Below are 23,161 nucleotides of genomic sequence, written 5' to 3' on the forward strand. Positions count from 1 at the left end.
CATCCTGTGAAGGATATTTTCACACACCTGGGCTTCAGAATCTGGCAGGTTACAACTGAAGAAGCCCCCTGCTAAACATCTGTAGCTCTGGAGAGGCTAACTGCTGGGACGATCCAGAACTGTAACTTTAATTATTCTTTAATTATTTTTCTTCTCTCTTTTGAATTAAGGAATATAGCCTGCATGTGCAGTCCTGGGTCTCAGAGAGGGAGTCATAGACAGCACATAGTGTGGTGATACCTTTTCTTTTGGGCGACTGGTTTAATAATCCATTCTGTTTCCTTTCTTCTTTCATCGTCACCTTTCCAGATTCTCCACCACATCTTTGGGCTGCCAAACCCATATAACTCTTGGGCTTTGCTTTCTTCTCAGCTGTATAATAAGAAATAAGCTCTTCAAAAACCCAAGCCTTGATAGTTCCCATCAGAAACCAGTCCCTTGTGTTACATTTAATTCTGGCTCATTTACTGTGAGGGATATTTGCTAATTGGAATACATCCTAAAAAGTGACTGACATTTATTGAGGGCCTGGTATATGTCAGACTCTATGCTCAGTAGTGTTCTTACTTTATCTAATTTAACCTTCATGACTACCCGGTGAGGCAAAAATCATTTTTCCTGGCATACATATGAAGATACTGGTTCAGAGAGGCAAAATAACTTGCTTAAGGCCACACAGCTAGTAAGTGAAAGGATCAGAATTCAGATCCAGCTCTCTCTCCTCGGGGACTGTGACACTTGATCAGGAGCTGAAGGGACCAGAGCTAAGAGTCTGGGGGACATATACTTGAAGAACTGTCCTTGGAAAGGGACCTGGACTTTTCTCTGTGTGAATCTGGAATGCAGCACTAAGATCAGAGGATGAAAATCCCAAGAGGGTAGATGTTGGCGTGACAGGAGAGAATTTGGCTTTCTAAAAACAAAATGGGCTGCCTTGTGAAGGAGTGAGTTACCCATTATTGGCAGTATTCAAGCAGAGGCTTTGCCACTTTTTATCAAAGATATGGTAGAGGAGTTCATACTTATGTAGTTAATTGGAGAAGGTTTTTTTCTTAGTATTTTAAACTTAATATATGAAAATTATATAAAATTCCTACTGTTTTGATCCATAAAAAACTAATATGTATTGAATATTTTGTGCCTGGCACTTGCTGGACACTTTTCCTCCAATATTTCATTTAGTCCTAGTGATAAGTATTATCACTATTCCCACTCTACAGGTGAGGAAACTGAGGATCCAGAAAGTTGACAGATATGCTGGAGGTTACACAGGGAGTAATGGTAGGGCTGATACTGATCCTGTGTGTGCCCCTTCTTAGATGCGTGTCCTAGAGTAAATCACATGTTCTCTCTGAGCTATGCTTTTCTGATCTGTGAAATGACCAGCTACTTTACAGTGGGTTTGTGAGGACTCACTGATGTAATATTTGCTTTTCATTAGATCTCATCTATTGCCCATCAAGGGCCTGGGTTTGGGGGTGAAGGGACTTTGGTTTCTTCAGGGTGAATTCAGGCCTGTCAGAAACCCTGAGAGTAGTTCTGGGGTTCATTCTTGGTGCTATTAGTAATAGCTGCTGACTCCACAAAGGGCTTTGTGGCATTAGTGACTAATACCTTAAAAACTTGAGGCCTGAATAAGAGGAGGATTCAGCCAACAGGTTGGGGTATAGGAGGCAGTGTTGGAGGCCGTGTGGAAAGGAAATTCTCACCCTGTTGTAGAGTCAGACTCAGGGATCACTGCTGCATCTTTATATTTAATGTCTTATTTTAGAATGAACAAGGTCATAACTGCTAGAGCTGTGACAGAGCTGGATGCAAAGAATAATAACCCTTAATCCTCCCTGTAGCCATCTGGGGAGGTATTAACCCCATTTTCTTGGGGAAGGGGGCAGAGGAGGATCAGTCCTTGCCCAGGTAGCTGTCTACAAGCTCTTTGGAGGCAGTGTTAGGATCAGGACCTTGGTAAAATTTTGTCCTTGTTCATAACCTCCAGATTTTATTTTCGGAAAACATAAAACTGTGCTTATTTGTAAACCTTTTAGAGAGCCTTTCTCAGAATGGGAGTCAGGCGTTTCTGGTCTGAGAGCTTCATCAGTTGAGGCCTGATTAAGGGTGCCAGTGGCTCTTCCGGTTCCCTCTTGAGCTGGACATCTGGATGTAACACAACTGCAATTGAATCAAAAAGGAAACCTTTCCAAATTGATTGACTTAGTTTTCCTTGATTCTACTAGGAGTGAAATTAGAGGGTGAAACTTAAAGGTCTTCCCTATGAGAGGTACGTTGAGTTGTGGCAGGATTTGGGACGATGCAAGTTAAAGGTGAAATGCAAGACTGGATGCTCTTGAATTCAGTGAGAAAGGATAACGTTATCAGAATACTCTCCCATTTCTGTTTCTGTTCCCTTCCACTACCTTAAGATAATTGTGGCCCTGTGACATCACAGATAAATTAGTGTGGTCATTGAAAAGCAAAGCTCTGAGAACAGGAAATTCTTTTACAAAACTCGGATGGCGATAGAGAACTCTACAGACAGAGAAGACATCAAGGTGAGTTTCATCCAGTGCTCCCACAAAGTGGAGCATTTCTTAGGATGGCCTTTCCCAGAGAATGCTTCAGTCAGCCCCATACAGAATCGTTTAAGCCAGGAGCCTCAAAGATGGCAAAGAACTTTTCCGATGATGCTTGGCTGGTGGACTTGTCCTGCCATCCACACCTTTCTCAGATGTTCTTGTGCCAACTTAGTCCATGACCCTGAAATGCAACCTTTAAGTTTGTGTTTGAGACCAGCAGAGTCAAGGTGATTTTGATGCCTTAGCTTAACCCTAAGAAATGATAAGAGACAGAGTTTCTTTTGGCAAAGACTGCTTGGATGTGCTCTAAATAAAGATAGTAGAAGTAATTCTTTTTTAGTGGTCAGCAGCCTGGGTTCTGGAGATAAACTACCTAGTTTGACTCTTCATTTAATTACTGTAACTTTGGGCAAGTTAACTTCTCCATGCCTCAGTCCTTCATCTATAAAATGAGAATTATAGTAGTACCCATCTCATAGGGCTGTTATGAGGAGAGGTCTGTCAGATAGTACTTGTAAAGTGCTTAGAATGCCCAATAAATACTATTTACAGACTTAGTGTCAGGCATTTTACATATGTGGTTCCTCCCATTCCTCATCACTCTATGAAGGTGGGCTTTATAATCTCTGTTTTATAGATTAGGAAACTGAGGTTTAGAAATACTGTCACAGAGAAAGTAAGTGGCAGAACTGGAATTTGAACCTGAAGTCTGTTGGACTCCACAGCCAACTTTTTATTTTATTATTTTAGTTCAGATTACCTTTATGCATTGGAAGTGCTTTTTCTTCCCCCCATAGGATTGCTCCAGTAGGAAAACCATTGCAAATAGAGAGGAAACTTGCATATATCTTTTTGCATAATTCAGGATGTTGACAGGGAGGTCGGTCAGTTGTCACTCAGCTGGGGGCACCTCCCTGCAGTAGGAGGCAGCAAGTCCAGAGGAAAGAGAATACAGATGATGTGGGTTTGATCTCCACTCTACTGCTTCCTAGCAGTGTGTCCTGGGATAATGGAATTGGAACGAATTTTGCAGTGCATCTCAGTCTACCTCTCATTTTACAGATGGGTAAATAGGCTGAGGGAATGAAATGCCATACTCACCGAGTTACATAGCCAGTTATAGGCAGGTCTTGGCCTGGAGCACAAGACCCTAATCCTCAGTACCACATAGCAGTGGGCTTCAGTTCGCCCTTGTTAAAAGGGGATCATAGGAACTTTCCAGCTTCCTCTCAAGATATTGTGAAGTTCAAATAAAAGCATGAACAGAAGCATTGTGATAGGTATAATGTTTGTATGCAGGGCAGTCATGCTGTTATTCATTCAGCAAGTTTTAATATATTGGCACCTGCTAAGCCCACATCACTCCTTGGGAGACCCAGGAGGGGTCAGTAGATGAATCAGATAGATAGAGTTGGCCCTCAGGATGTTTTCAGTCTGTTAAGGAAAAGAAGCCACATAAATAACTGCTATTCAAGTTAGGGGACAAATGAAGGAAAGGGTGAGAACTAAATTTTCTTAAATTGTGGTTTTGAGGTAGAGAACCGAAGAAAGGGTTTGGGGACTTATCCTCCTTTACAGCTGAGATATAATTTACTTACCATAAAACCCAAGATTTTAATGTGTGCAGTTCTTCACTTTTTGATATAGTCACAGTTGTATAACCATCTAATTCTGGAACATTTTCGTCATCCCCCCCCAAAAAGAAAACCATACCCTTTAGCTATCACTGCCCACCCCCAATCACCCCATCTTCTTTCTCAACCCTAGACAACCACTAATCTACTTTCTGTCTTTATAGCTTTTTCTATTCTTGAGATTTCATATAAATGAATTCACACAATATGTGGCATTTTGGGACTGGCTTCTTTCCCTTAGCATAATGTGTTCAAGTTTTCATCCATGTTACAGCGTGAATCAATACTTTATTCCTTTTTATGACCAAATAACATTCCGTTGTATGCATAAGCCACATTTTGTTTATCCATTCATCAGTTGATGGACATTTTGGTTGTTTCTACCTTTTAGCTATTGTAAATAATGTTACTATTTGCATTCTTACACAAGTTTTGTATGGAATTTTTTTGTTTTCAACAAAGTCACTTTTTTTCTCCTGATCTTGTATTTCAAAGCTAGCAGAGGTGATAAAGACATCCTGTTCTCTATGCCGCACCATACCACACACAATGGAATCCTCAGTGTCAGCTTTGTCTCTCTAGTAGGGAAGGAAATGTGGAAGAAATGTTGTAACCGTGTCACTGAGCATAGATAACAGGAGTTGTCCGGTCTTAGAATTTAGGTTTGGCTACCATCTATTCCCTCATAGCTCAGTTGGTAAAGAATCTGCCTGCAGTGCAGGAGAGCCCGGTTCGATTCCTGGGTGGGGAAGATCCTCTGGAGCAGGGATAGGCTACCCACTCGAATATTCTTGGGCTTCCCTTGTGGCTCAGCTGGTAAAGAATCTGCCTGCAACGTGGGAGACCTGGGTTTGATCCCTGGCTTGGGAAGATCCCCTGGAGAATGGAACAGCTACCCACTCCAGTATTCTAGCCTGAAGAATGTCCATGGGGTCACAAAGAGTCGGACACAACTGAGCGACTTTCATTTCACTACTGCTGCTGCTGCTGTCACTTCAGTCGTGTCCAACTAAGCCTTCAATTAACCATCTATTAAGCCCCTACTGTGATCCAGGTATATATTTTGCACTTTCATACATACTTCATCATTTATTCCTCACAATGATCCATTGAAGTAGGTTAGCATCCCTCTTTTACAAGTGAGCAAATTGAAACTCGGAGAGATTAAGTCACTTGCCCAACCAGAGGCTGAAATTCAGGCCCGGGTGCCTATGTATTTTAAGTCTGCTTCTCTTTCTGCTACATTAACCAGAGCCCAAACAAGGACTAAGGCACACCCAAAATGGGTGGTTCCTCATGTTTGCATATTACCATTTAATCCTTGGTTCCAGATGAGTAAGCTTCTCCAGGTGTACTTTGTTCTAGGGTTTGTTAACCTTAAGCTGTTATGTTACTGGTACCCTTTGCATTATGACCCTGGAGAAGGAAATGGCAACCCACTCCAGTATTCTTGCCTGGAGAATCCCATGGACAGAGGAGCCTGGTGGGCTACAGTCCATGGGGTTGCACAGAGTCAGACATGACTGAGGGACTAACACTTGCGTTGTGAAGTATGCATTTAAGTCCTCCAAACTGAATTTTATTAGCTTCCTTTAACTGTAACAGACATAGGCCCATTGAAGAAAGTATCCCAGTAGCCTAAATTAAAAGTTTGTGGAAGTGATGATGTTAAGTTCTAGATGTTTTAGAGTTCCAGGAACAGAATACCTTTTGGAAGATACAACATCTACGTAGAAGCTCACGTTTTCTTTATAATGTTTTCCTCTGTGCCTTAGGTGTTTCTATATTTCTCATATTCCTGATTCTCAAAAACTGCTTGGCTGATGGACTTGTCCTGCCATCCACACCTTTCTCAGATGTTCTTGTGCCAACTTAGTCCATGACCCTGAAATGCAACCTTTAAGTTCTTCTTTCTTCCTCTTTTCCATTGAATATCAGCTGGAGTTTGCCTGTAGTATCTTAAATTACAAGTAAATACCATTCCTAAACCTTTGTATTCTAGCTGGAGAACGTTTTCTTGAACTTTCATGTTCTGCCAGCAAATTAGCCCTCAATGTTATGAGAGCTTTAAGTGTGAAAATCAGAATTTATTTATTAACTGTGCTATCCTTAGGATGAAGAAGATACATTAAAAGTTTCTTGTTGTCTGGGAGTTCCCTGGTGGTTAGGACTCAGCCCTTTCACTGTGATGGCCTCAGTTCAGTCTCTGGTTGGAGAGCTAAGTTCCCACAAGCCGTGTGGCGCAGCCCAAAAAAAGTTGCTTGTCGACTGTTAAACTCTTCATTCTTCATTAGTGATTTCCCAGGAGTCTGTCTAGCTCTACTGTTATATGTTTAGATGTGTGAATAAATGAGTATAAATAAGATTTAATTTATTATTCCATGTTCCTTCTGAACTTACTGTCCTAGCTATTCATTTTGATCATTTGACTAAGTTAAAGTTAGCCTTCTTCAGTCTCTCTTTGGAGCTCTGATTATGGCCTGGGTGCCTTTGATACTTAAGTAACTTTGACTACATTGTGTGCTCTTAGTCTAGCACCGTACCTGGCAAAGTAGATACTGAAATTGTTACTTTATGGATTCTTGAAGTCACTTAGTTTGGTCTTTTTACCCCTCAACAGAACTGAATATTATGTAATTCGCATACTGCACCAGAGATAGAAATTCTCTTGAATTAAACACTTTTTTAGTGTTTAATCACACACACACACACACACACGTAACTTCCTTTTGCCAATTTCAATATTTCATTCATATCATTTTATGTCTGTAAATTCTTTACTCTGTAGAATTGACTATTTCTGAACATTCCTTAAAATAATGCTTTTAAAATTTGACCATGATTGAATCTCGTATTCATATAACTTTTATTTATTGCTCTGATTGTTTGTATTTGAGAAGTATGAAACTAGTTATGCCCTCTGTACATTTGAGTGTATTTCTCTCCTGAGGTGAGCCTTTTAAATGACCTCTGCTTAGAAGCGTTTCCAGTTATGCTTGTCTGCCTCAAAGTTTATGAAAAGGCACTGTTTCCTTAGAGAGGAGAGGGTGGGCTGTGTTACAGAACGAGCTGTCTGCCAGTGTGCTATCATTTCTTCTCAGGATGGGGATGGAGCTGTTTACCAAAATACCACCTGAGTAGTAGTTGTGTTAAATTTGACATTTGGGGTCTTAAACCTCTGCCTACCAGTCTGATACTGTTTTAAATCCCAGTTTCCATTTTACCATTTACCTGAATAGCAGCAATTTTTGCTTGCCTAGTTTCTCTGCTTTTACCCTTCTTGTTCCTTTTAGTATTTCCAAGCTACACACCAATATTAGCTAGAGCTCCTTGTGGCTTGTGGGATTTTAGTTCCCCCACCAGAGACTGAATGCACGCCCTTGGCAGTGAAAACACCGAGTCCTAACTGCTGGACCACCAGGGAATTCCCCAAAGTCCCTTGCCTTTGGTTCTTGGCTTCTTAGCATAGGTACTGTATCTTTTCATCTTCAGTATTCCCTCATGACTAGCACAGTGCTTGGTGCTTGGTAAAAATTCAGTTTATGTTTTAAGAAAATTAGTGGATGAATAATGACAATTTATTTGGCTCTTTTGGGGATTCCCTGATAGCTCAGTTGGTAAAGAATCTGCCTGCAGTGCAGGAGACTCCAGTTCTATTCCTGGACCGGGAAGATCTGCTGGAGAAGGGATAGGCTACCCACTCCAATATTCTTGGGCTTCCTTGTGGCTCAGCTGGTAAAGAATCTGCCTGCAGTGCAGGAGACCTGGGTTTGATCCCTGGGTTGGGAAGATCCTCTGGAGAAGGGAAAGGCTTCCCACTCCAGTATTTTGGTCTGGAGAATTCCATGGACTGTATAGTCCATGGGGTCGCAAAGAGTCGGGCACGGCTGAGCAACTTTCACTTTGGGGATTCTTGTAGTGATCATTACTCTAGGAAGTTGCAAACCGTAGTAATTTATTTATGTATGCATAGTGGTTAAGAGTGTACATACAGTTTTAGGTTTGGGTCCCTGCTCCGGCTCCAGTTTATCAGCTATGTGACATTGTGGGAATTGTTTCATATCTATGACTGTGTCTCCTTGTGTGATGATAGGACAGTGACGATAGGAGCAGCATCTACCATACAAGCTTTTGAGCTGATGTTAGCACTGGTTGTCTCCCTTCTCAGTTGTATCCCCCTAGATCTTTGTGACTTCTTGCCATTCACATTTCAGCTTAAATGTCATCATCTCAGAGAACTCCTCTATATCAGACTGGATTTGTAGTTGTCAGCAACAGAAACTAATTCTAGCTGATTCTTGAAAGGATATTAAGGAAACTCAACAAAATATCAAGGAAGGCCACAAAGCCAGGCTTGAAGAATGGGCTGGAACAAGGGAAATTAGTTAGCAGCCAGGACCCACAGCCAAAATTATTCACAGAACCAGTCCATGAAGTCACTGCTGCCACTTACATAGCTTACACTACCACCAGCTGACTGGACCTTAATGGCAACTATAGCACCCCTTCCTGCCAGCATGGACTCTCCATGATCCTCTGATTCTTTGACAGCAGATCTCAGTTAAGGTCTGGGGCTCATGTGTCTATTGACGTAGCCTGGGCCATACGCATACACACTAGGTGTAGGGGAGCCTAGAAAGAGAATCTTGTCTCCACCATTCTCACTTCATAGTGAGAGGGCTCTCCACTTCCCACCAGACTCATCAGATGGGAAATTCCCAAAATACAGGAAGGAAGTTCACATGCTGAGCAGCCAGACAACTCCAAAATGCACCATATCTTTTTTAACGTCAAGTCTAAAAGTAGCTCATCAGTCACTCTCTGGTCAGCTTGTTTTATTTTCATCATAGCACTTTTCACTATTGGATATAGTCTTATTTGTATTATTATTTGTTATCTATCACCTCTTGCTGGAATATAGGTACCCTGAAAATAAGGAATTTATCTGTTTTGTTCACTGCTATGTCTCCTAGGCCTGGAATAGTACCTGGCATATAGTAGAAGCTTCTTGTGCTCACTTGTTGAGTGAATAAATGAATGGATGAATAAATATAAAGCACTTAGCACAATTTTTGGCACATAGTAAGTACATAATATTTGGCAACTTACTATTTCTTAGCAGATACAAGTATTTATGTTCCTTTCGAAATAAAATTAGGGAAAAGGCTTTATACTTACATTATTTTATTTGACCTTCCCAGTAACCTTCTAAGGAAAAGGGTGTTGGGAGGAAAAAGTGAGCCTTCTTCTGGTGAAGCATGCATGGCCCCTTCCCTGTTTGTTTCAATGCTTCCTGTGCCTGTGAGTCACAGGAATGAGTGCCTACTTAGAGAGATTAAGAGACTTGACCAAGGCCGCATGGCTAGTCTTACTTTATATCAGATATACTCACTGACTTTGATGTTTTCCATTGTGATAAGCCCCATCCCATATTCTTGGTGATTGTGGGGGCAATTACTGTTAATATTTTGGCTTTGACTGTTATAACACGAATCAGAGCCATAAACACAATTGCAGGCTAGTGCTTAGTTAATGTCAGTTTGTTCAAATTCATCATTTTAATTTGATACCCAAGGGCCCCTGGAAAAGCCATCCCAGAATTGGAGTTCTTAAATAGCATCCCTGGATGTTCTTGGTGCTTGTAGGTCTTGTGATCCTAGGTAGTGCCCATGACTTCTGTATATCCCGGGTAATGCTTACTGAGATGCAGTGCTGGTTGGCTTCCACACTCTAAGGGAAGGTTCTTGCCCTTTTAAGAGCTTGTAATCCCAAAATAGATCATGGAGACATAAACCCCAAAGAATTCAAGCTGAATGGGAACATGTATTCAGGCAGCAAGTTTTTTTTATTGTCCTACTGTGTGCCTAGTACTAAAGGGGAAAAAAGCTATCTCCAATAACATAGTGTTTATAAATGGAGTCTCCTTTTGTGGTTAAATGCCAAAAGGAAGGGAAGGAGTCTCCTCACAGCTCAGGTGGGGAATGTTTGGTTTTAGGAGGGTGTACAGGAATCTGCAGGAGGCCAGCAGGAGGAAAGCCTGGGCCAGAAGGTCCAAAAGTGGCTTCAGGGGGTCCTGCTGACTCAGGAGGGTTGGCAGAGAGGCCTGATGGGTCCCCAAGCCATTGTCATAAGGCCATCATGGAGAAGAAAGACTGGACCTCCTGTGTGACTCCAGAGGTAGAAACAGGACCAAAAAGTGGGCATAACAAGAGGCAGAACTTTCTTTTAAAATTTCGTGGGATTATTTTCTCTAGCTGGTTTTTTTTTTTTTTTCTGATTGTAAAATTAATGTGCTTGTATAGAAAAAATTTGAAAACATCAAAAAGTAGAAGGAAAGATTCAGTCATACTACTATGTAAAGATGGCAATTGTTATTTCTTATATTTCCTTTTTTAAACATAGCTGTGATGATAGTGTTTATTGCAAAAGAAAATACAGGCAATGTAATATAAGCATTTTTCTTTCACAAGTAGCCTTTCTAATGCTGCATTATATCATATGGCTATCCATTATTTAGCTGTTCCTCTATCATTGGAAACCTGGGTGGCTTTATTTATTTATTTTGCTCTTCCAAACTCTGTGATGAGTGTGCTTCAGTTTGGAACTTTTTTATTTCCCGTATTTTGTGCTTTCTTAATGGTAAATTATCAGAAATGGTTTCTCTGTCAGAGTTGTATAACAAAGAAATAGTTTGCTTCAAGAGGTTTTGAGTATGAAAATCTACCTATCAGGATACTGAAGAAGGTTTTCTTAAAGTTGGACATGGTCACCATTACATTTCCTCTCCACTCTTTGACTCTGTGGATCTGTTACAAAGTTGAATGTTCTGTCTGTGATACTGATTTGGTTCGGGGGAGAGCTAAGCTGAAGGTCAAGGATTTTGAAGCATAATTAAAAGTTACAGACCGGTGGCCACAGATGCATACTGAGCAAGTGAAACTTGACATCTTTCTCACTGTATGCCTTGTTCTTCCTTTCAGGATGTGTTTCCATCTTCCTTCATACTCATAGTCACACACACACACACACACACACACTTTCTGGAGAAGCCCACACTCCTTCAGTGTGTGCTCCTTCAGTGTTTGTTCCAGTATTTCCTGTGGCTGTGAATCACTGTTTCTCCCCTGCCCCCTTGACCCTTCAGAGGTTCTTCACCACTATGGAGCAGGGCCAGTGCACCATGTCGTAAATCACAGGCAATAGCCAGTTTACTGGGTGGGCTGGTGGGGTATGTTAGGGGTGGAATCAGGGCTCCAAAGCCACTTTTTCCCATCCCCCAAGGTTTGATGGTTTTTTTTTTTCCCCCAGGTAATTAAATGTGTGTCTTGTGGACCTGGGCTTGGCTGGAATGCTCAAGAGTCCTGAAGATCCTTCTATAGCGTCCTTCTGTTGAACCCATTAAGAGAAGATGGCAAAAGTCAACATAACTAGAGACCTCATCCGTAGGCAGATAAAGGTAAGCAACCCATGCCCATGATCCAGAACATGAGGTCCTTTTCTCCCCACAGGTTTCTTTTATAGCTGAATAAACTGATGACTAGAGTCTCTGACTTGCCCGAAGTTGCACAAATAATTTAATTAGTGACAGACCCAGGACTAGAGCCAAGGTCTCTTGACTCTGATCTTCTTTTATCCAAGAACGTGGAATGCATGGAGATTCCTCTGTCCAAGCACTTGTACCTGGGCTCCTGAGATTGATGGAGTCTGGTGAGGGAGGGGAGCATGAGTGTGCACATCTCTGAGGGTGGGGGTGCAGCAGAAGTAAGTAAGTAGAGCTTCTTCATGTTGCTCTGGCTGCTCAGCTGAACCTGGGAGAGTCCTAATCCCACTTTAGCGTAAGCTTGCTCTTCTTTTCGTCGAGGGTCTCCTGTACCAAAGCCTGCACCTCTTCTCTGTGGTTTGTACATGGAAGACACTCTAGTACTGTGAGATGAATAGATGACTGGGCAGTCACACTCATTTAGCTGTGTAGCCCAGACTTTGTCAAGGAGGCCTTCAGTAAAGAAACACAGGGGTTTAATGGAGGAGATTCAACCAAGACAAGAGGTGCTTCTGAAATAAGAACCCCAGGCTGGGGTCAGGAGCTTATAATCTCACTGCCCTAATTAACTACCTGGGTGACTTTAGTCATTTCACCTCCTTGTGCCGTGGTTTTCTACTGTTAAATGATAATAATGTCTGTCTGCCTGCAGGCTAATCTTGAGGATAAAATCTAAAAGAACCCGAGAAAGTTCTTTGTAAAGGTTAGGTGCCAAAAATCTTTAAAAAATTAAGTGGCATGCAGCATAAGGTGTGGTCACCGTCTAGAAGGACTGAGTATGTACCTCTACATGAGCTAGGTACTTGGTGCATATTAGTCTGTGTTTCATGTATTTTGCCCTGCATCCTTTTGCAGCTTTGTCCACTTGTCGGGATGCATTTTTGGTTTGATTTCATCAGACTGGGTGGCCCTCAGGGGCCACGACTAATTCCTAGAGGCACAGAGTCACAGAATTGGAGGACCATGCAAGTTATTTTTCTCCTTTGTATATATCCTGCAATATGTGTCCTAAAGATGTTGCCCACCTTCTTTAACCTAAATATGGAAACATTCCCTATTTGTTGTTTCAGGTTTCTTTTTTGGAGCCTAACAATTATGACTTAGTGCTTAATTACATACTCGCTTCTATTCTCTAATCCCTGCCGAAGTACAGTATAATTTCCTGCAGGCCAGTTTCTTGTTCTCTTTTTCTAGCTCTAGCCCAGCACAATGCTGTGTGTGTAATAAGAACATAGTAAATCATGTTACATTTGAATCGGTGAACCTATGAGTTTGTTTCTGTCCCCCAGGAGCGGGGTGCCCTGAGTTTTGAGCGGCGCTACCATGTCACTGATCCCTTTATCAGACGGCTGGGCCTGGAAGCAGAGCTGCAGGTAAGAGATCCAGTTTGAACCCTTGATGCAGATGACTGGTTCTCCACTCTCTGCCTGCTGAGAATCCACTTGGCACTGTTCAAGGCATAAACAGTTTTTCTCTGTAGGTCATACCTGAAGGTTACCTCTCCTTTACAGCAGCTTTATTAGGCACAGAAATCTGAATCAAGATTAGTGATTCACATGGTCACATGGAAGTTGTTTTTTGTCATATTATTTCCTTGGTGCTTGGAAAAAGACTATTGAATTTCTTTCATACCGCTATTTTTACTGTTGGCTTGGACAGTTAAGATTCTTACCTTTGTGTATGAATTTAGAGTTTACAAAGTGTTCTCTCTCTCTCTCTCTCTCTCACACACACACACACACATGCTTTCTCATTTTAGCTTCAAAGAAATGCTGTGGGAGGTAGATAGGAAATAGATATGTATATTTTTAAAAGCGATTTAGAAAATGTAAGCACCTTGTCCAGTGTTGTCCTGTCCATTTCATGGAGAGTCAGATCCAGAATCCAGAAGTTGAGCTTTTTCGTTGTGTTAGACCCCAAAACAGTCCATAATGTTAGTTTCATTCCCTTTCCTTCCTCAAGATCATGTTCTGAATCCCAACTTTTAGCTGTCCTATCCAACTTAGTGACATCCTTGGTTCCTTCACATTAATGTTTGTAAGTGATTGTGTTGATCTTAGAAAAAGATTAGAAAGGAATTTATTGAAAACTAACAGTGTTATCTGGAGGTAGTGAAATTATAGATGATTGTTATTGCTTTCTTTTCATTATAAACTTTTATCCCTTATAAAATATGACCACATTAATAGTAATATGAAAAGAGAACCAGAAATTGCATCTTATTCCCACCTCCCTAATGTAGTTACTATTAGCATTTTATATACTTTCATCTCTTGCGTATTTTCATATAATTATAATCAATTATTTGATTGATTTGATATTTGAAATTTTTTTTAATAAAAAGTAGTTTATCAAAAATAGGTAGTTCAGTAAATAACAATTATTAAGTCTTTCAGTGTTTTTAATGCTTATATAAATTTTTTTTCTACAAAATTGGGCTTACACCATTTGCACAGTTTGTTAAACTCTTTTATACTTTTATTTCCCCATATCCCAATGGACAGAAGACCCTGGTGGGCTACAGTCCATAAGGTTGAAGAGTCAGACACGACTGGAACGACTTAGCACACACACACATATCTCTAAAAAGTCTCTGAACTCATAAGTTTGTAAATATATTGTATTTATCCTTTGTTTGTTTCTTTACATATTTCCTTTAGAGGATAAAGTACATCTGTTTAGTGCAGTTGGGGGTGGTGCATGGAAAGTTTTACCTCCGAGGGGACATTTGGCAATGTCCAGAAACAATTTTGGCTGTGAAAACTAGAAGAGCACTGCTGGCATATAGTGAATAGAGTGTAGGGCTGCTGCTAAACATCCTACAATCAGAGTACAACAAAGAACGTGCAGCAAAGGATTATGCACTGCCCAGTGCCAATAATGCCAAGGCTGAGAAACCCCGCTCGGGTGGATGCTAAGTAGACAGTTCCCGCTAGCTGGCTGGGGTTCTCCTTTTAGCTGTGCCTCCACCCAACCCATATTGTCTCTACTATCTCTTCCTGGTTTGATAACTTTGTCCACAATAGACTTGGAAACTTTGGTGAACACAAAACAGGATTCTGTGATTTCCAAAGATTTGGCACTCAAATACAAAAATATGTTAAGGTGGATGAACTGTTTGAACTTAACACCTGGCTGAAGGCAGCCTTGTTGGGGACCTGTAGTAGCAGTGCACAGTATGAAGGCATGCACAGAGGTTTAGATGTTAAAGCAAACATCCCAGCTTTGCCACTTGTGAGGCTTAGAGAAGTCAGAGCAGATGGAAAGAAGACTGGGAGAAAAAATATGCTTATGAGAGAATCAGGGGGTTGGACCTGTAAAGTTGGGAAGCCTGTTGGATAGCTTTGTGGAGCTGTCAGGTAGGCAGTTGATGGTGCTAACTGGGGGAGAGCTCTGGACCATAGGGAGAAATTCAGAGATTTCAGCTATCCATTTAGGCTTAAAGAATAGAGTCCAATACCTAACTGTTAGAGATACTCCGGCTGTCAGAATCGATTACAACCTAAGGAGATTGAAAAGTTAACCACCAAAGAGAGTCCACAAAGTAGAACGGAAACAAAACCAGGAGGGTGTAAGGAGTGCATTTCAAGAAAGGAGTGGTCAGTTTTCCTCAGTGCTTTGGAAAGTTTGAATAAGTAAGGGCAAAACAATGACTGTGACCTTAACTAGAGCAGTTTTATTGGAGTGGTGACAATAGATACTAGACAGCAGTAAGTGGGACATGAAGGAGTGCAGTAGCAAGTAGTGGTAATGGTTTCGTCGCTTAAGTCGTGTCCAACTCTTGCGACCCCATGGACTGTAGCTTGCCAGGCTCCTCTGTCCATGGGATTCTTCAGGCAAGAATTCTGGAGTGGGTTACCATTTCCTTCTCCAGAGAATCTTCCCAATCCAGGAATCAAACCTGGGTCTCCTGCATTACAGGCAGATTCTTTACCGACTGAGCTACAAGGGAAGCCCATAGCAAGTAGACAACTCTATATTTAAAAAAAAATTTTGGGGGGAGATTCTCATAGTCCCATGGTTAAGACTCATAAGTCCCATGGTGCTTTCACTGCAGTGGGCCTGGGTTCATCCTCTCGTTGAGGAGCTGAGATCCCACAACTGCACAAAATTTTAAAGAGGGTGATTAAATTTTATTTATCTATTTATTTAGTTATTACAAACTTTTCCCCTAGATGAAAGGAAAGATAGGATGTAAGCAGTAAAAAGTGTAAACAGTTGCAGGAAGGGGGACCCCTTCCAGGGCCAGAGAGTGGGCTCCTGTCTAACACTTAGAAACGAATTGTCCAAGGAGACACACATGCGGAAAAAGCAAGAGACTTTATTGGGAAAGGGCACCCAGGGAGAGAACAGCAGGGTCAAGGGACCCAAGAGAATTGCTCTGCCCCGTGGCTTACAGTCTCAGGTTTTGTGGTGATATAATCCTATCACCACAGGTTCCTGGGTTGTCCCTGGCCAGTCATTCTGACCCAGGGTCCTTCCCACTGGCACACTCATCACTCAGCCAGGATGAATTCCATGAGAAGGGTTTTTAGAGGTTGAAGGGACATACAGACTGGCATCCCCTCTCTCCTTCTGACTTTTCCCAAACGCTTCCAGCTGGTGGTACCTTGTTGGTTCTGTTTTGTTCACCAGGACCTCCTATTGTAGGAAAACTCTTACTGTTGTGCCTGGCCATGGTGGGAGGTTTCGATAAGTGGCCCCCCTAACAAAATTGTAAAAGATAACCTTCTCTTGTCTCTACACCTCCTCTTCACTGTTTTATCTTCTGCTCACTGCCTGGACAGCTGACTTGCACAGATGTATCGAGTCTCTCTTCTATTTGACTTTAACCAGTGAGGAGTCTTTCAGGAGTTTGGAGGAAGAAGATCTGTTTTTATTCCCCTTGTTTCCACCCTTCAAAGTCACTTTTGTTTTGTTTTTGTATTTGTTTTCCAGCTCCATTGAGCTGTGTAGACAATTCTTGAAGGACTTTGTTTACCAAAGGAAGCAGAGAAATGGGACAGTAGCTGGAGGGGCCTATGGGATCAAAGGAGGGATTTGTAAGAATGGGAAGAAATACTAGAGCTTGTTTGTATGTTGATAAGAGAGAAAGGGATTGAGGATGCTGGATTAGGACAGAATAACTGAAGGAGCAAAGTCCTAAGGAAGATTGGAGGGTTTAGGATTCACAGTTGAAGCAGAGGGCTCAGCCTTTGATAAGTGCAAAGACATTTGTATCCTTGTTGCAAGGTCCAGTGGGCCTGGGACCAAAAGAAGCATGAAAAGTGAGTGTCAGTCGCTCTGTCATGTCCGACTCTCGGCGACCCCATAGACAGTAGCCCCCCAGGGTCCTCTGTCCATTGAATTCTCTGGGCAAGAATATTGGAGTGGGTCGCCATTTCCTTCTCCAGGGGATCTTCCCAACCCAGAGATCAAACCCAAATCTCCTGCGGCTCCTTGCCCATGGATTGTTGACCCGCTGAGTCACCAGGGAAGAATAGACTGGGATAAAAACCAGAACGTCATTGTAATAGTCTGTACAGTAGCAGTTCTCAAAGTGTGGTGTGCAGACCCCTGGGATCCCCATGACCTCTTCAATGGAGTCCATGAGGTCAAAACTACTTTCATAGTAATACTAAGACATTATTTGCAAAACTAAACTAATTCATTTAAAAGTTTGTGAACAAGTGGTAAAACTATTGCCACTTTAGTGTGAATCAAGGCAGGTAACATCAAATTCATTAAATTATTCACCCTATGCATTTGCAGTGACCCCCCCCCCCTCAAAACAAGCCAGTCTTACTTAAAATGCCCTTGAGGTAAGTGCAATAAAACTTAACTAATTTTAAACTTCAACCCGTAAGTATAGATCTCTTCAGTATATGGGGTAGGAAGAATCCATAAAGTACTGCTGCTGCATACTGAATTATGATGGTTGTCTTGAGGAAAAGCACTTGTTCAGTTGTTTTGAGTTGTAAGCTCAACTGGACATTTTTTTTCATGGAACACCATCTGAAAGAATGGCTAGCAGACGAATCTGTGGTTATTCAAATATGGGTATTTGGCAGACATTTTCTTTAAAATGAATGAAGTAAACTGTCACTTCAAGAAGAACAACTGACAGTGTTTGTTGCCAAGGATAAAATTTGAACTTTAAAGAGAAAAAAAAAAGAATATAGGAAAACTTGTGTTTGCCACCAAGAGCTTGATAGCTTCTCAATACTTAAAATTATTTATTTGGCTCTAACAGGTCTTAGCTGCAGCATGCAGCATCTTTTAGTTGTGGCATATCAGATCTAGCTTCCTGACCAGAGATGAAACCTGGGGCCCCAGCATTGGGAGTGCAGAGTCTTAGCCACTGGACCACTGGGAAAGTCCCTTCTTAATACTTCTTAAAAGACTTTTTGATGAGATCTGTGGTAATATTAACAAATGTCAGCAATATTTTATTGTATAATAAATGTTAGCGCTTGAAGATCTTCAAATTCAATAAGTCGCTGTTTTCCAAACAGTCATACATGTACAAAAGTCATACGTGTGTAAAAGACGCAGGCATAATGTAAAATCAACCAGCGCATTTTAATGTAGCAGGTTACCAACAGCTCATTTATGTGGATTTAGATTCCACATCGTAACATTAAGAAACCATTATTTATCCAGTTTTTGTGTAGTATCAAAGAAGGATACCTACAATGATCTGAAAAGGCCATTAAAATACTACTCCTGATTCCAACTACTTATCTTTATGAGGCTGGATTTTCTTCATATACTTCAACTGAAATAACATCTTGCACCAAAGTAAATACAAAAGTAGATATGAGCGCCCGGACATGAGAATCCATTAAGCTGGACATTAAAGAGTTTTGCAAAAAGGTAAAGCACTGCCATTCCTCCCATTAAATTTTTTTGCCTTGGAAAATATAGTTACTTTTTATTTAAAATGTGTTAACTTATCATTTTATTATTATTAAGTGAAATTAATAATTTTATTTTCATTAAAGTTATAATTAATAATGTTACTTTTAAATGAAGTTAATATTTCAGTTTTAACTTCTAATATGGTAAACATTGATAACCTATATTAAAAAAAAATCCTCAGTACTTTTTAAAAGTGCAAAGAGGTCTTGAGACTAAAAAGTTTGTAAACCAGTGGTCTATAAAGACATGAAGCTGAGTAACTGGATAGTGTCACTGGGGAAAAAACAGAAGAGAGACGAAGGCCCAAGACCAAGAACAAGGCATTTTCAGCATCTAGAGATTAACTGTATCTTCTCTTTCTCTACCCACAGGAGACAGAATAGCATAGTGGTGGGAGAACATGATATCTTGAAAGTCAAGGAGGAAAAATATTCAGCTGTACTGATTTTTACAATCCTAATCTCAAAAGGCTATCTTATTTCCCTCTTTCCTAATTTGAGGTTGAAAAGGATAACCTTTTTTGATACCCTCAACCCCCCAACTATAGTAATAAAAATGCTATTATAAGTCATATGACCTTGGATAAGCCCTTTAACTTCTAGGACTCATTTCCTCATCTGTATAATAAGATACACATCCTGTTTGTCTTCTAGGTTTAAGAGAAGGAATAGTTAATTTATGTATGTAAAGTATTTAGCATGGTGCTTAGTATATTGTAAAATTCATGGTATATAGTCCTCAAATAATAGCTGCTATTATTATTGTTATTTATAGAAAGTTCTTAAAGTTCCCTAAGATGCTGATTTGATGACATCTTACTTTTAAAAATGCTTTACTGTCATTTTCTTCCCTTGTTTTGTTTTCCACCCATTATCACATGTGTGTGTTGGTCACTCAATTGTGTCCAACTCTTTGCAACCCCATGGATTATAGCCCACCAGGTTCCTCTGTCCATGGAATTCTCCAGGCAAGAATACTGGGGTGGGTTGCCATTTCTTTCTCCAGGGGCTCTTCCCAATCCAGGAATTGAACTCGGGTCTCCTGCACTGCAGGCAAATTCTTTACCATCTAAGCCACGACAGAATCGCTTATCACATATGGACCCCCTTTCATTTAACCAGAGTTGATTTGGGGCATTAAGAGGTGATATTATAAGGGTTGGGGGATGGAATAAAAGCGGTAAAATCAACAGTAAAAGCTCCTGCCTTTTGTGGTTATTGATTGTAATGTTTTCCTCTTACTGTCTGGGGGAATTTTTTCTCCTGGATTTCCTAACTTACTACTTTGTATACTTTTTGAAAAAGGCAAAAGGAAATTCCAAGAGAACTTTTAGGATATAATGCTGAACATTTAGTAGAGGTTCACTGAAAGCCTATTGGTTTGATTGGCTTTTAAAGTTTTCTGTTTTAGAGCTAGCTTAAAAGTTTAAAAAGGTCATCTCCTTTCCAGTGTTTTTCTCAGCCACCAAATGCACTCTCTGGGAACCAACTAACATACTCAATTTCAGTATCCTTCCAGAGAAATTTTATTCATTTTTATGTAGATTCTTAGCTTTTCTCACAAATGTTAGCCTAACATATTTACTACTTTGTATCTTACTTTTGAATTTAAAAATATACTTTCTTGATTTTACCATATCAGTACATAAAGACATCTCTAATATCTAATTATTTCATGGCTTCAGAATATTGTGTTGTATGAGTGTAGTATAAATTATTTAAATTGTCCCTGTTGTTGGATATATAGATTACTTACAATCTTTTGTATGGACAGTGTTATTCCTTGCAACATCATTTGACATATGTGGGTGTTAATCTTTAGAATATATACCTACAAATGAAATTAGCAGGTCAGAGAGTGTATCCACCTGTAATTTTGACAAATATTAACAAAATTGCCTTTCATGGAATTTGTACGATTTATCAATTTATACTCAAAGCATCAATTTACATTCTTATCACACTTCTTCACTCTTAAACATAGTATTCAACAAACAGTTGTTCTCTCAATCCCAACCTCTTCTCCCCGACATGTCCATCATTATTCTGAGAAATTTCACATACAAGTGAAATACAGTGGGCCAGAAAGATCTCAACTTGGCTTCCTAAGAGAAATGTAGTCTAGGCTGATACCTGAAATATGGATGGAAGGAGCTAACTAGATTTGGGGGAGATAGGAAGAGACTGAGCGACTTCACTTTCACTTTCATGCATTGGAGAAGGAAATGGCAACCTACTCCAGTGTTCTTGCCTGGAGAATCCCAGGGACGGGGGAGCCTGGTGGGCTGCCATCTATGGGGTCTCACAGAGTTGGACATAACTGAAGTGATTTAGCAGCAGCAGCAGCAGGAAGAGAAAATTTCTGGACTGGGAGACAGCATTTGAGTGATACAAAAGAGAGTAGAGGGTACTTGGTTCAAGAGAACAGATAGTCATAGATACAAATGGAAAAAGGATATAGATGAGGTTGGTGAGATGAGTGTGAGTGGGATGTTCCATAATGAAGGGTGTTGTAAGCTGTATTGAAGATTGTTGATTTTATCCTCAGAGCAGTGGAGAGCTAATAGAGTGGTCCGTACCATGTAAGCAACATGATGAGAGTTAAGGTTGTTTTTGTTTTTTAATTAAAATTGCCTTCAAAATGAAGATTGCTGACATTTAAACTGTGGACAGCTAAACCACTTAAGAGACCGTGGTTGTGATTCAGGAAGAAGTAATTGGTTACCTGAACCTAGATAATGGTAGTTTGGATGGAGAGAAGTCAGTGAATTTGAAAGATGGAAGAGGTGGAATTAACAGAATTCTTGGTGATTGAATGTGAAAAGTTAGGAAAAGAGAGGAGCCAAGGATGAAGTTAAGTTTCTTTTTAGCAGAGTAAATGATAGTATCATTCACAGAGTTGAAGAGCACTGGAGAAGAAATAATTTTGAAGGAAAAGATGATGAGCTTGGTTATGGCTGTTCTGGAGCTTAGGCCACGTGTCGTCTAGTGCTTTCTAGACTGTTGCTGTTCAGCCGCTGAGTTTTGTCCGTAGACTGCAGCACTCCAGCCTTCCCTGTCCTTTACTGTCTCCTAGAGCTTGCTCAAACTCATGTTCGTTGAGTCAATTATGCCATCAAACCATCTTATCCTCTTTTGCCCCCTTCTCCACCTGCCCTCAGTCTTTCCCAGCATCAGGGTCTTTTCCACTGAGTCAGCTCTTTGCATCAGGTGGCCAGAGTACTGGTGCTTCCGCTTCAGCATCAGTCCTTCCAATGACTATTCAGGACTGATTTCCTTTAGGATTGACTGGTTTGATCTCCTTGCAGTCCAGGGGACTCTCAAAAGTCATCTCCAACACCACAATTTGAAAGCATCAATTCTTCAGCGCTCAGCCTTCTTTATGTTCCAGCTCTCACATCTGTACATGACTATTGGAAAAACCATCGCTTTGACTGTACAGACCTTTTCCAGCAAAGTGATGCCTCTGCTTCTTAATATGCTGTCTAGGTTTGTCATAGCTTTTTTTTTTTCAAGGAGCAAATGTCTTTTAATTTCATGGCTGCAGTCACCATCCTCAATGATTTTGGAGTCCAAGAAAATAAAATCTGCCACTGTTGCCAATTTCCCCACATCTGTTTGCCGTGAAGTGATGAGACTGGATCATTAGTTTTTTGAATGTTGAGTTTTAAGTCAGCTTTTTTCACTCTGCTCTTTTGCCTTCATCAAGAGGTTCTTTAGTTCCTCATCGCTTTCTGCCATTAGGGTGATATCATCTGCATATCTGAGGTTATTGATATTTCCCCTGGCAATCTTGATTCCAGTTTGAGCTTCATCCAGCCCGGCATTTCACATGATGTACTCTGCATATAAGTTAAATGAGCAGAGTGACGATATACAGCCTTGATGTACTCCTTTCCTAATTTTGAATCAGTCCATTGTTCGATGTCTGATTCTAACTGTTGCTTCTAGATAGGTAGTTGGAATACTTGAGTCTGAGCTTAGGAATGAGTTACACAGTGGAGATGTTGATTTGGGAGCAGTGAGCAACATATACATTGGAACAATAAAAGTAAGTTATGATTGCCATTGAGTGTATAGAGTAGGAAGAAAGCCTAGGATAGAGCCATAAGAAGACCAGGATAAGAGCCAGGGGGACAAAGAAGAACATGCAAAGGGTATCAAGAAAGAGCACCTTAAAAAAGAAAAGAAAGAGTAACTAGAGGAGTGGGAAGGAAAACAGAGGGTTATGCCATGGAACCCAGAAGAGGAAGGTTTCATTGAGGAGGAAGTGTAGTCAGCATCATCAAATACAGCCAGGGACCAGTAAGATAAGGATTGAGAAGTGTCCCTTTGATTTAGGGCAAGGAAGCCTCGTGGTCCCCTTGTCTAGGGCTACTTTTGTGGTATCAGTAAAAGTGGGTTGAGAAATTATTGGAAAATGAGGAAGTAAAGATGTCCAGTATAGAATGCTCTTTCAGTATGGTTATGAAGGAAGAAAAATGGAATGCCACAGCTAGATGTGAATTTGGCATCAAG

General features: G+C 40.7%; 1 protein-coding gene across 4 annotated transcripts in view; it reads left to right on the top strand.

Annotated features, from left to right (window-relative positions):
* WDTC1 (WD and tetratricopeptide repeats 1) overlaps window positions 1-23,161 on the top strand; it is a 60,912-nt gene that overhangs the window by 2,258 nt on the left and 35,493 nt on the right. For all 4 annotated transcript variants that reach the window (XM_043445126.1, XM_043445124.1, XM_043445127.1 and 1 more), the window contains exons 2-3: window positions 11,513-11,660; window positions 13,034-13,117. In XM_043445126.1, coding sequence (XP_043301061.1) covers window positions 11,613-11,660; window positions 13,034-13,117 — 132 coding nt within the window. In that variant the 5' untranslated portion in view covers window positions 11,513-11,612. The remainder of the gene's footprint in view (window positions 1-11,512; window positions 11,661-13,033; window positions 13,118-23,161) is intronic.

The sequence above is a fragment of the Cervus canadensis genome, chromosome 24, assembly GCF_019320065.1.
Source record: "Cervus canadensis isolate Bull #8, Minnesota chromosome 24, ASM1932006v1, whole genome shotgun sequence".
NCBI lineage: Eukaryota > Metazoa > Chordata > Mammalia > Artiodactyla > Cervidae > Cervus > Cervus canadensis.